The 14,020-nt window shown below is 37.5% G+C and overlaps 1 protein-coding gene and 2 non-coding genes across 3 annotated transcripts; 2 read left to right on the forward strand and 1 right to left on the reverse strand.

Annotated features, from left to right (window-relative positions):
• The first annotated feature begins 1,099 nt into the window (after nt 1–1,099).
• Nucleotides 1,100–5,197, forward strand: atp5pd (ATP synthase peripheral stalk subunit d). Its single transcript, XM_058376938.1, has 6 exons — nt 1,100–1,220; nt 1,752–1,883; nt 2,843–2,939; nt 3,045–3,116; nt 3,214–3,276; nt 4,913–5,197. The coding sequence occupies exons 2-6, from the start codon at nt 1,762–1,764 to the stop codon at nt 5,042–5,044; spliced, it is 486 nt and encodes a 161-aa protein (XP_058232921.1). The 5' UTR covers nt 1,100–1,220; nt 1,752–1,761; the 3' UTR covers nt 5,045–5,197.
• Nucleotides 5,198–7,453: 2,256 nt separating this feature from the next.
• LOC131344744 (5S ribosomal RNA) lies at nt 7,454–7,572 on the reverse strand. Its single transcript, XR_009203378.1, has one exon. It is a non-coding gene; the product is annotated as a 5S ribosomal RNA (ribosomal RNA).
• A 334-nt stretch (nt 7,573–7,906) lies between these two features.
• Nucleotides 7,907–8,025, forward strand: LOC131344807 (5S ribosomal RNA). The gene has a single exon (XR_009203391.1). It is a non-coding gene; the product is annotated as a 5S ribosomal RNA (ribosomal RNA).
• Nucleotides 8,026–14,020: the final 5,995 nt, after the last annotated feature.

The raw sequence follows: 14,020 nt of genomic DNA on the forward strand, positions 1-14,020 counted from the left end.
GAACATGAGCTGAGCAATTTTAAAAAAGCATTACAGACCCAGTGTTTTTATTTCATTTTATGTTATTTTTGCCTTTAACGTAGGCTTGGACTGTAAACTCATTGTTTCTAAGTGTGATTTGAAATTGTATGTCATATAACGTTTCATGTGATTTACAGAGAAAACATTTTTTGTTATGGAAAAAAAGAAGGGAAAAAAATATTCGAAGGACCCTTTAGGTATCTATAAATTTCACCTGATCAAAAGACTCCTTCTTCTTCTTCTTTCAGCTTTTCCCTTCAGGGGTCGCCACAGTGAATCATCTCTCTCCACCTATCCCTATCTTCTGCATCCTTAACACTTGCACCCACTAGCTTCATATCCTCATTTATTACATCCATATACCTCCTCGTTGGCTTTCCTCTTTGCCTCCTGCCTGGCAGCTCCATGTCCAACATTCTCCTATCAATATACTCACTCTCCCTCCTCTGGACATGTCCAAACCATCTTAATCTCCCCTCCCTAACTTCGCCCCCAAAACGTCCAACATGAGCTGTCCCTCTGATGTACTCGTTCCTAATCCTGTCCACCCTTATCACTCCCAAAGAAAACCTCAACATCTTCAGCTCTGTTACCTCCAGCTCTGACTCCTGTCTCTTCCTCAGTCTCTAAACCATACAGCATGGCCGGTCTCACCACTGTCTTGTACACTTTCCCCTTGATTCTAGCTGAAATTTTTCTATCACCTGATCAGAAGACTATAGTCTATTTTACATTTATAAAAAAAAAAAAAAAATGCCGTTTCGTAGGGAATAACTTAAATTTTAGTGAATCGAATTAAACTAAGATAAACTATAGATAGATAGATAGATAGATAGATAGATAGATAGATAGATAGATAGATAGATAGATAGATAGATAGATAGATAGACAGATAGATAGATAGATACTTTATTCATCCCAAAGGGAAATAAGGGCAGTATCCACAAACACAGCTGGGGGAATAGGGAATAGGGGGGCTGAGTAGAAATGTTAGGGGGGCAAAATGGCCTAGCGACGCCCGTGGTGTACATTATTACTGAGAACAGTGACCTTGTAGGTAGAAACTCTAAACGCTAGGTGGCAGTGATGTGCCACGTTTTTGCTTTTTAACTCCGATGAAGAAATGTACCTCGGCTTCAGTGTTTCCGGTTGCGGCGGCCATCACGCTCCTGTCTTTGCAGCGGCTTGATCCTTGACGAGTAAGTGCGGGCTGAAACCTATTTGTATTTTAATGAAGCTTGTATTTCTAAATCTTTCTAATACTTCTCGGTTTAGCTTTAATATATGGTGCAAACGAGACCTTTATCTCGCGTGTATGTTCATAAATATGAGCGGAGTGTGTTGCTGACCTTGTGCTTGGTTTCTTATGACGGGACCTTCACTTGCTCTCTGCTCACTTCTGTGTGTTATTTTAAATACGATTATAATTTAGCTAGACGACTTCTAGATAGTTATTTTTATGGAAGTTAAAGCTCTTCATCTTTAAAATAAAAAAAAAAAAAAACCTTTAAGGCAGTTAAACACTTATCTAGGCAGCTGGCCTATGGTGAATTGCCTGTAATGTGAAATAGTGTTACTGTGTCAGTAATTGAAAGTCGCAGCCTTTAATATTGTAAGGTGCAAATATGTCCCAAATGTGCGTTTTATATGGACAGAAATCATCTTTGTAAAATGTGATTTGTATCTGTCACTTGTTTTAAAAAATATTGTCACTTTGCTTTTTGTGACAGATTTTGAGAGATGGCTGGGCGACGTGCTGCTGTAAAAGCCATTGACTGGCTGGCCTTCGCTGAGAGGGTTCCTCCGAACCAGAGAACGATGTTCAACAACCTGAAGACCCGCAGCGATGCCATTGCTGCTAAGTAAGTGTCAGGATATAGTCCTCTTTATTGGAGGTTAGATGGACAGATGAACAGTCGGTAGCACTTGATTGACTTTATTAGTTTTAAGTTACAGTTGAATTTTAGCTGTTAGAATAGAGGACCTTTAATGTTGCCTCTATATAAGCAAACAGTCACTTTATTTGTGTGAACCTGAATGCCAGATCTTTGTTAACCTGCTTTCAGACTTGCCTCGCTGCCAGAGAAGACTGGAGCTATTACAGGAAGACGATAGCTAAAGCAGGATATTCTAGAGCTATAACTGCTAGGATTTTATGATTGGCAACAGGCATGAGACAGAATTCCATTGAAAGGTTTTAATACACAATACTGTAGACAAATTTTGTGCGTTATTCATTCTACCCCTTTTTCACACTAGGCAACAGAACCAGTGGTAGTAGCATACAGTGCACAAAGCATACGATTGGGAACCCAACTTCCTTGAAGCAAACATACTTAACAACTTAAGTTCAGCTAATCAAAAGGAAGCATTACAGCACGTCAAACACAAGGCCCTCTGTCAGAATCCAGTCTGCAGCCCCATTTCATTTGCTTCGCATAAACAAACAAGAGTACTGAAACTGCATGTGGTGCATTTCTGCTCAATATTTTCCACACTATACAGAATTCACAGCAAATCTATAGCATATCCATTTAGAGGTAGTTCTCATAAACCCCTATATATATATATATATATATATATATATATATATATATATATATATATATATATATATATATATATATATATATATATATATATATAAAATATAAATATAAATATATATTCTCTCCAGGCTCTAATTCAGCTCCTGCCTTGGATATTTAATCTCAGCATTAAATATTATTGTTAGGTCAATAACTGTTTTGCCTCTATATAAGCAAACAGTCACCTTATTTGTGTGAACCTGAATGTCAGATCTTTGTTAACCTGCTTTCAGACTTGCCTCGCTCCCAGAGAAGCCGGTCACCATTGACTGGAGCTATTACAGGAAGACGATAGCTAAAGCAGGCATGGTGGACGAGTTTGAGAAGAAGGTGTGCTCTGTTTGGCCACAACATATCATAAGATGTACATAATATCTTAAGGCTGTTTGTTGATGTCTGTCTTTTGGTGGTTGGGGTTTTTTTTTTTTTTTGTAGTTTGCTGCTTTGACAGTTCCTGAGCCAGTGGACACCCAGACGGCTAAGATAAACACACAGGAGCAAGAGGCTGTAAGTGATGCTTAAATGTATTTACTTGATACAGAATTTAACTAACATTTGTTTGCATTGCTCATGATGTTCATTTTCTTTTTCATGTTTATTGCAGAACAAAAGTGCTGCAGCCTATATTGAAGCATCCAAGGCTCGCATTTCTCAGTATGAAAAAGAGGTAAAACATGACTGTTGTGTTAGATTGCAGTGACTGCACTGGTAAATGTATGTTCTTACTTTTCACTTGACCGTGAGTTGTAAAGGGAAATGTGTAGCAGTTAAACAGCCAGTCATTTTAACTCTCTCTGTTTTGATGAGCTAGAAGTGTTTGAATTTCAATATTGAACAGCACTAGTGTTTTTGCCTTTCTCTTTAGTGCCTTTACAGCCTGGAATCTAGCCAGCAGAAATCACAAACAACAAAACATTGTCTATATGGGTCTATAACTCTAACTCTATTGCAGGCGTATATTTCCCACCAGAACTGTTAATTATCCTGGAAAGACAGCTAATTTGTGGCAACATAGGTGTTTTTTGTTTTTTAATACGTCTTCGTTTTGTTGCAAGCTTGTGCAGATATCACAGAAACCTGCCAGTGAAACCATGGCAACCAGCAGTAAAGTAAATCTAGGGCTGCCCATTAGCAACAGTGTAGTGTTTGGAAAGGCATGTGGCGATTTATCGTTGCCAGTGTGTTGTTATGAAATGTGTTTTGATTCTCTTTTTTGAAGTTAATGTGTAATCATATTTTTGCTTTGTAACAAACCGTTTCTTTCAAATACCTCTGTTTATTTTAATGGTAACTGGAGGCAAAGTGAATGCCATTTTATTGGATAGATGCCCCCCAAACCTGTATTCAAGTTATGTATGGTCAAATCTGTTTGAAACTCTCATCTGGTTGAGGTAACAGTGAGAATAGGGTCAGCAGAGGTGCCAGCATCTATGGCTCAGCTATAGCATTGGTGAATTTGTGCTTCTTTTTACGGTGATATGAGACACACCGGAAAACTACACTTTCTCTGCTTTGGCAAAAGCAGCTGAAGTCTGTGGTTTATGTTAAATAACTGATCTGATCTCCTATCCTTAACTATTCAAACCCCTAACCTTCATAACCTGTGGTTGGTAACTGAAAGATGGTGATGAGGTCAGAGAAGGCCTTTGGGAGGAAAAAGCTTTTCACAGTTGACTTTGGAATGTTTTGATGATCCCCCCCCCCAACAGGAGCTAGAACCTGTGGTTTTGGGAATAGAGAAGTCAGGGCTGAACTTCTCAGCCTTTTACTACTACATGGGAGTGATAGAAGATTAATTAAATGGATATTCTAGAGCTCTAACTGCTAGGATTTTATGATTCTCAACAGACATGAGACAGAATTCCATTGAAATATTTTAATACACAATACTGTAGACAAATTTTGTTCATTATTGATTCTACCTCTTTTTACACACTAGGCAACAGAACCAGTGGTAGTAGCATAAAAGCATATGATTGGGAACCCAACTTCCTTGAAGCAAACATGCTTAACAACTTAAGTTCAGCTAATCAAAAGGAAGCATTACAGCACGTCAAACACAAGGCCATCTGTCAAAATCCAGTCTGCAGGCCCATTTCATTTGCTTCGCATAAACAAACAAGAATACTGAAACTGCATGTCGTGCATTTCTGCTCAACATTTTCCACACTATCCAGATTTCACAGCAAATCTATAGCATATCCATCCACTGTGTGTGTATATTCTCTAATTCAGCTCTTTAATCTCAGCATTAACTATTATTGTTAGGTCAATAACTGTTTATTCTCCTTCTTTTCTGGCAGCTTGGGAAGTTCAAGAGCATGATTCCCTTTGACCAGATGACCACTGAAGACCTCAATGAAGCTTTCCCTGAGACCAAGCTGGACAAGGAGAAATATCCATATTGGCCACACAAGCCTATTGCTGAATTGTAATTGTAAAGATCAATTGTTTATAAGTTAATAAAACATCGAACACCGAATTCAATTGTTTGGTTCAGTCTGTAAAAATTCAAATGAAAAGATTTTGTTGAGTGCTTCAGTGCTGTTCTGTATCTGGCTAAACATGAAATAAATAGTTTAAGTTTTGATGTGCTTTGCTATTGTTTTGCTGTTTTACAGAATCTGAAGTTCGTAAGAGTAAATCTATTATTCAGTGCATTTATAAACATCTCAGCTATTCAACGGTGTAGAATCATCCATAAAACTGCAGTGTTTGTGGCTGCTGCATTCACATGCACACAGTTTTAAGTTTTTTCGATCAGATTGTTTACTCATATTTATCCAGGGTTTATTTGAGTTTTGTTGAAATTTACAGATTTTAAAATGCACAGGAAAAATCATAACATTTAAAAGTCTCATCTGGATCATTTTACCGATTACGAAACTAGATTATAAATCATTGGCGTTTAGCAGTGTGAAGAGTTTTCCACAAGGGGGCGCTACTGACACTCAAGTTTTCCGAGTTTTGGACCAAGAGCACATTGTGTACTCTGGCAGTTTTAAGTAAAATGGCATGTTTGGTTTCTTTTAAAAGTGAGCTGGCACATTAGAAAGTGTCAAAATTAATATTTGTTTAAAAGTATGCAAACTTATTTGTATTTTGTATCAGTCTACTAACTAAATCAATACAACCCCTGGCAAAAAAATATGGAATCACTTCTCTTGGAAGATGTCCATTCAATTGTTTAATTGTGTAGAGAAAAAAAAAAAGACATGCCACAAAACTATTTTCATTTAACATTCCAACCTTCTGGCTTTATGAAACACTTACAAAAAGAAAAAAATGTAGTCAATTGCAACTGTTTTTACAGATCAAACAGAGGCAAAAAATATGAAATCACTCAATTCTGAGGAAAATATTATGGAATCACCAAACAAAAACACCACTAGTACTGTGTTTCACCACCTCTGGCTTTTATAACAGCTTGAATTCTCTGAGGCATGGATTTAACTATCGACAAACAGTATTCTTCATCAATCCAGCTCCAACTTTCTCTTATTGCAGTTGCCAGATCAGCTTTGCAGGTTGGAGCCTTGTCGTGGACCATTTTCTTTAATTTCCACCATAGATTTTCAACTGGATTGAGGTCCAGACTATTTGCAGGCCATGCCATTGACATTATATGTCTTTCTTGAAGGAAAGTTTTCACAGCTTTTGCCCTATGGCACGATGCATTATCATCCTGAATAATGATGTCTTCATCGCCAAACATCCTTTCAATTGATGGAATAAGAAAAGTGTCCAAAATCTCAATATAAACTTGTGCATTTTCTTGAGGATGTAATGACTGTCATCTCTCCCATACCTTTACCTGACATACAACCCCATATCATTAATGATTGTAGAAAATTGGCATGTTTTCTTCAGGCAGTTGTCTTGATAAATTTCATTGGAACGGCACCAAACAAAAGTTCCAGCATCATCACCCTGCCCAATGCAGATTCGTGATTCATCACTGAATATCACTCTCATCCAGTCATGCACAGTCCATGATTGCTTTTCTTTAGCCCACTGAAACCTTGTTTTTTCTGTTTAGATGTTAGATGGTTTTCGTTTGGCTTTTCTGTATGTAAATCCCATTTCTTTTAGGAGATTTCTTACACAGACATTGACTCCACTTTCTGCCCATTTGTTCCTCATTTGTTTTGTTGTGCATTTTCTGTTTTCAAGGCATATTGCTTTGAGTTTTCTATCTTGACACTTTGATGTCTTCTTTGGTCTACCAGTACGCGTCCCTTTTACAACATTCCCATTTGATTTGTACTTGGTCCAGATTTTAGACACAGCTGACTGGGAACAACCAACATCTTTTGCAACATTCCGTGAAGATTTACCTTCTTCCAGAAGTTTTATAATCCTCTCCTTTGTTTCAACTGACATCTCTCGTGTTGGAGCCATGATTTACATCAATCAGCTTGGTTCAACAGCTCACTAAGGTGTGCAAGCACTCTTTTTTAACTGCAGAGTAATCAGCAGATGTAATCAGATACAGGTGTTTGTTTTAGAACTGCAAAGTACATGGTGATTCCATAATATTTTCCTCAGAATTGAGTGGTTCCATATTTTTTTCCTCTGTTTGATCTGTAAAAAAGTTGCAATTGACTACAATTTTCTTTCTTTTTTATTTATAAGTGTTTCATAAACCCAGAAGGTTGGAATGTTAAATGAAAATAGTTTTGTGGCATGTCTGTGATTGGCTTTTTTTCTACACAATTAAACAATTGAATGAACATCTTCCAAGAGTGGTGATTCCATACTTTTTGCCAGGGGCTGTATTAACCTCTCTGAATCTGTAATGAAAATCTAGTGATCGATCAAAACTGACGATGGAGGGAGAAAAAAGCTTACAGCACCTGGTATTCCCAGGCGGTCTCCCATCCAAGTACTAACCAGGCCCGACCCTGCTTAGCTTCCGAGATCGGACGAGATCGGGCGTTCTCAGGGTGGTATGGCCGTAAGCGAGAGCAAAGCTTTAAACATCCGTATTTAAAGATAGTCAGTCAACTGTGTTCTAGAATGCTTATGGTGAATATGATTGGATATTGCGATACAGAGTTGACAATTTTATACAATTTACTTATTATAAAATATCGTGTATTGTATCTAATATGTACGTTCGATATATGAAAATAATAGACGTTTGAAAGTCACAGCCCTGTGACAAGGTGACATTCTCGATAATCATCGTCTCACCTTTAATTTATACAATGATTTTCATTTTGCTTCACTGCATTAACTTCCATGTCGTGTCTGTTTAAGGATCCTTAAATAGCGATGATTTAAGCTGGCTTCTCGCTTACGGCCATACCACCCTGAGAACGCCCGATCTCGTCCGATCTCGGAAGCTAAGCAGGGTCGGGCCTGGTTAGTACTTGGATGGGAGACCGCCTGGGAATACCAGGTGCTGTAAGCTTTTTCATTTCTTTCTGTTCATATTTGCATATTCTCTTTTATAGATCCCTATAAATTTTTTTTATATTTTTTATTTTTTTTTTTAAGATATTTGAGAGATTAGTAAATCCAAAGAGTTTTGTTAATTTGAAACAGTTATTAGTATTAGTAGCAGTAGTAGTAGAATCAATATTGTTGTTGTTGTTAATAATAATAATAATAATAATGATAAGTACTAGTAGTGGTAAAAAAAAAATTCTTTAGCTGAGTGAAGCTATAAACTAACCTGCTTTGTTAATATCTTGTTGTCCAGCTGGTGGTACTACTATTTGAATGCCTAAGAGGCTTGTGTGTTTACAGAACCCTTAAATGCAGGATGAGTGGACATTCTACTGGCAAGCAACTCTGTGTACTTCACATGGACAGACAGTATATAATGCTGATAGTATTATTTTGACCTTCTTTGAGTTGTCAATAAGTCGTCAGCCCTCAGGCTGCTGATTATTTCTAACACCAGCAATACACATTTTTTTATAACCATGAACAATAACCTAAGCAACTATGATTTTTTTTAATTTTTATTTTCTTCCATAATTTTTCCCTGCTCTGTCATGAAGGTTGAGCAGTTAGAGATGTTTACCTTGGACTGTGTAAAGTATTTGACCAGGATGTCAGCTTGGTGTTTGAGCAGACTTCTTTCGGCTACATGCAAGTACTCCTTTTCTAAACACAATCCAGCAAACTGAATCATCTTCTGTCCTCTTTACCACATGGTTTCACATGTGACCACGTTGTCAGTCATTCTCCTTTTCCACTACAGCACCTGCTGTTGCGTTCTGCTTCATGTGAAGGCTGATGTGTGTATGGAGAAAAGCAGAAGCAGTAAGGTGGCTGCAAAGGAACAAAAGCAGATTGAGATAAGAGGACTGAACGGCTTGAGGTGCTGCTCACATGGACTGCCAGGTGGGAGCTGTCAGAAAAAGGACAGGCTCTTTATGAGGATCAAAAATATAATTTTAGTTTTCCTGTTTTAGCCAGTAAAGTAGGCAAACAATGGATAGTGTAGAAGATTTTTTAAAAAAGCAACAGGGTCCTCCAAATTAGATAAATTACATTGGTTATTTTTATATTTCTAAAATATTCATGGAAATCTGATTTGTAGTGTTCATATAACATAACAGGAAACATGATTTGAATTCTCAGAAACAGAAAGAATACGTGCTGAAAAGAATTAATGACCTTTATTCGGATTGTTTAAAAGGTGTTAATTAATTAATATAACAGCAGCTAACCAATAGTGCTGGCTAATAAATAAATCACACATCAATATTAATGTGTTTGTTTTATCAATATTTTATTGTTTCTATAGTAACAGAAAAGTGGCTCTGCTTCTGTTGCGAGACTGCAAGAGCAAATCCCTACAATGCCACTGCTATTCATAGCCAGGAGAAAAACTGTCTGTGCTCTCTGGGTGGGAGGGATGGCATGCTTTCTCGCTCATGTCAATCAGTCACAGTGACGCTTGCCAATCATGGACATCTGTAAGCTTCCATGTGTGGAAAACAGCATAGTACTTTCCTCTGCCTTTATAATGTTTCCTGTGTTGCAGCATGAGCAGCAGCTCGCAAAATCTCAGGCTTCACATGTCTCAGAGGATGATGGGGAAAAATCAGGGTGGAGGGACGAAAATACATATAAATTATTTATTTATGCTATATTATATATAGCATCATGTTTTATCTTGGAAGCTAAGCCGGGTCACTGCTGGTTAGTACTTGATTGGGAGACCTGGGAATACCAGGCACTGTAAGCCAGTTGTTTCTGTTCATACTACATTACCAACTCTTAATTAATAGATTATCACTATTTATCTGAAGGCTAATTAAGTTTATAAGAATGAACGCAAGCACAGAAATTTGTTTAAAGCCTAGTTGTTTACAAGTGTAGCCAACGGGTGATTTTCTTAGTTGTAGAGTTGTAGGAAGTGTTCTGCATGTCTCAGTGGAAACAGTCAATAGCTCAATCTAAGTACACTTTAGGGCTTAGAAGGGCAGAATTAATATGCTGAACTGCAACACCTGAAAGTAAAGATATAAAGGCTCTGATGCAGGAAAGTTTTAAAATGGAAGACAGTTTATAGGTAGTAGGCAATAGCAAACTGTGGCAAATCAATGTCATATAAGAAGAATGAAACACTACTGCATTATAATGATATATGAAAATAATCTAACCTGCAACATGCTGTTGATTGTTTTTTGTAACAGCACAACCATCCTGTCCTTAATTATGAAAGTTGAAGGTCATTCATACTTTTGAAATGATTTTGAAATCCTATTTTGCATCGCACAATTCTGTCCCAATAAAGCAAATGTCTTTGAAATAGGCTTAAGGAGCAAACATGAATTAAAATATTTCCACTTTAAAATTCATGGAGCAAATTTTATAGACAATTATTCAGTGGAAGAAAGTACAATTTACAGAAGAGAGTAAATAAAGTGATTACATTTTTTTTCAGTTCATGCAAAGTGCGGAGTAATAAAGTGAAAACAGTTCATAATATATTGGACCTAGACTAGGCTGTCCAGAAATAGATAGGTTTAATTACTACTACCAGAGCCAAGCCTCATTTATTAACATGCTTTAGTCCTGGCTAATTCTCAGACTCAGCCAACTGTGCTATAGGGTTGGGCAATATGTCAATATTCTGTAATATCTATTTCATTATCAGTTATGTCAGAAATGTTTTACAATTTTAGAACTGTTTTCTTTACCTTGCTCGAAATTCACTCTGCTTTTTAATGCAACATTACTATTTTCTTCACAGTTTGTTAGCAAATCTATACTGTACCTCATAATGCATATCATGTATCGAAGTATCGTGATATGATTTCTTTTGCCATATTGCCAATGTACAATCAAATACCTCCATTGCAGAATTATAATAAATAAAATAAATCTGCTTTTACATTAAACATTCTGAGGGCGAAAATCCCCTGGTGGTGTGTTCTGTAATTACAGAATTTATGCCAGTGCACATGCTTTGAAATTGTTTGGCAGGACACTGTGTCCCTGAGATAGAGTTTTGGCAGGCTCAAAATGTTTATGCTTCAGTCTTTTTCAGTAGTAAAATAATCATCATGTATTGTTTCACACCACTTCACAAAACTTGGCTGCTTTAAAATGGCACAGCTTTTTATCTGGTTATAGGGAACTGAAGGCTTCGCCACACACCAGTCCTGACTGATAGTAAACATGGACTATGATGAAACTAACGTCATGTGCTTCCCATCAGCCTCCCCACTAGTCATCATCATGACAAGCAGCTCTTCTGTCCACAGAAGAAAGAAATGATTGTCCCTGTCATCCTCCCTCACTCAGCGGCACGAGGTCAGAGGTGGTCAGATAGAGATTTGCTTTTAATGAAAGGAAGAATCCAGGAGTGGCCTTGCAGTGCATTTGTTCCAGTTCTCTTCATAGTTTAGATGCATATCATAGGCTGTGCATCTGTAATCCCCCTGGTTTCATTTTGGGAGGGTCAGAGCTGTGGCACAGCATTAATAAGACAATATTAGTATTCTGCGTGCTAAATCCAATCTTTCAAAGTACTAAACTTGCACTTTCACGAACAGAAGAATGAATACTTGCTTGTGTCCTTCAGTGACCAGGTGCATTACTTATTTAAAGCACACACCTGCACACACACACACACACACACACACACATATATGGTTCTTTCTTTTTGCTCACTCACATTTACAAGAGTATGCCCACCCACACTCTCTTAATAATGCTCAGTTACATTTGGCAAATGAAGCTATACACAATGAACTAAAAGCTTATGCTTTTCTCTAGTGTACTCTTTCTGGGTTCTGTATTAGGAATTGCAATCTCACCAAAGCAGCTCTCCATCATGGCCACCTGCCAGTTTGATAGGTTGCTGCAGAATAAAGACTGTCTATCCAGGTGGGATACTCAATCATGTGCAGTGGCATGTGCTGGGAATTCCCCCCCACCACTTCCCTCTCTCTATCACTCGCACTCTCTCTCTACTTCCCATGGGTCATGCCACTTAATATACTGTATAAACTCCTGTTAGGTTTGCCAGGTTTTGGACCAGACAGAGGCTAATTCATCACGTCTTACTGTCTACTCCATATTCCATGTGAAACCATACACTCTCAATGTGAGCTTTTACAATACCCAATCTGAGCTGTAAATGTCCCCATTCAGTTATGTAACACCACCACTCTAATAAATTCTTATATTTTCCTCTTTGTTATGTACCTATCAAAATGGCCCAGGGTCAGGACTGTGTTGCAGTGCACTGATAGACTTTCAACTTTTAATCTGTTGAAGATGATGTCAGTAATGTGGTCAAGGGCACTAATAGTTTGATACCCAACACAGATTCACGGTCAGCATGAACGAGCATTAACAGAGTGTTTCTGCATCAGATTCTAGAATAGCTCTGTTTCAGCAAACATTTCCCTTTTGCCAAACAGAAAAGAGATCAGGGAATGCAATAAGGAGAGAAGAGGATGATGGGAGGGAGAGAGAAAGGGAAAGTGCTCACTGGACTGAAAAGCAATGGTGCATGGGAGAGTAGTGGGCATTTGTTTTAGGACACAAGCCAAGAGCCTGTGGATTGTAAATTAACTGCAGCATGAGAAAACAAGGCTGTCAGTGACAGTAATGAGCTTTACCGCACAAATCACCATAGTTTAACAGGCAACTGTTGCCTGCATGGAAATAATTACTCTGTATAGCCAGTGTTCTGCAGAAAGGTCTGTTCCAGTTTTACTGTGGAATTGATGTGACTGGTTTGCCTGTCACCACAGCCAGAAGATGACAGTAGTAGTTATCTTAGTTATTATCTGATTTGTTAAAGGAACATAACTAAACCAGCAAGGCACTAATATCTTTCTATGCATTTGCTAAGTGAAAAATTAAATATAAGACAAGCACTGGTACATTTATCAAAATATCTTTAAAAAAGATGTCTTTAAATTTTCTTTGTCACCAGCATTTTAATTAAATAGAATAGTCTTCATCATTTGACCAAATTTTTATTACCCTAAAATACTATCATCAGATGCTGTGGCACTCTCTAGTAATTGTTGTGCTTTTAAAATAACACAGTGTACTGTATATCTAAAATACATATGTTTAGGTGGCTTAATATGCCTGTTGATAAGAGGAATGTGTTAACATGTAAAAAGCAGTGATTGCCTAAATGTTTCATATGATTGGGGGGAGGGGGTGTAAAGGTGAAGGTGAAGGTGAAGAGAAAGAAACTAATTGCATGATTGCAAAAGTACATGAACCTATTGCTGTGTTATTTTACAAATACTATTATATTCACAATCTTTCAGAAATTTGGTGCTGTTTTGTTCGTGTGTGCAATAAATTGCTGCAGCAACAGTGTATGTGTTGTGAATTTCTTGTATATTGCCATAGCGACAGATGTACGTCAACACATCACCCTGAGAAAAAGGACCAAGGGACCTCATTATTCAAATTTCAAGGGATTTATTAAAATACAACAACAAAGTGCTCACACATAGTGTTCCATGGCAATCTAATTAAGATCCATGGTCATCAGTGCATGTGTTTTTCACATTTTTCCAAGACACCCTTGGAATATTGGATAAGAAATAATTCTAAGTTGATGTGCTGTAGGCCACAGAATAGCAAAATAAAACATCAGGTAGACCTTGTGCTCAAACGAAGGGACCTGGATGGCACTGTGTTATTAGCTTTGACATTAGATGAATATACACTATACACTATACACTATAAAGTTGGGAGCATGAAATTGTCCAAAATGTCTTGTTATGCTGAAGCATTAAGAGTTCCTTTCACTGGAACTAAGGGGCCAAGCCCAACCCCTGAAAAACAACACCAGAATTCAATGATTTGGAGGCGTGTCCCAAAACTTTTCGCAAAATAGTTTATTCACAGTTGTCCTTAGAAAACAGACCAATGTCAAAATCAACTATCAGTAATAAAAAAAACCT

This window comes from Hemibagrus wyckioides, linkage group LG02, assembly GCF_019097595.1.
Source record: "Hemibagrus wyckioides isolate EC202008001 linkage group LG02, SWU_Hwy_1.0, whole genome shotgun sequence".
Taxonomy (NCBI): Eukaryota; Metazoa; Chordata; class Actinopteri; order Siluriformes; family Bagridae; genus Hemibagrus; species Hemibagrus wyckioides.

Bases quoted from the DNA above. Each gene is read 5' to 3' on its own strand.
- atp5pd (XM_058376938.1), top strand. From the start codon at position 1,762: ATGGCTGGGCGACGTGCTGCTGTAAAAGCCATTGACTGGCTGGCCTTC. The intron at 2,940-3,044 runs GTGTGCTCTGTT...TTTTTTTTGTAG, and splicing joins TGGACGAGTTTGAGAAGAAG to TTTGCTGCTTTGACAGTTCC. The intron at 3,117-3,213 runs GTAAGTGATGCT...TGTTTATTGCAG, and splicing joins ACACACAGGAGCAAGAGGCT to AACAAAAGTGCTGCAGCCTA.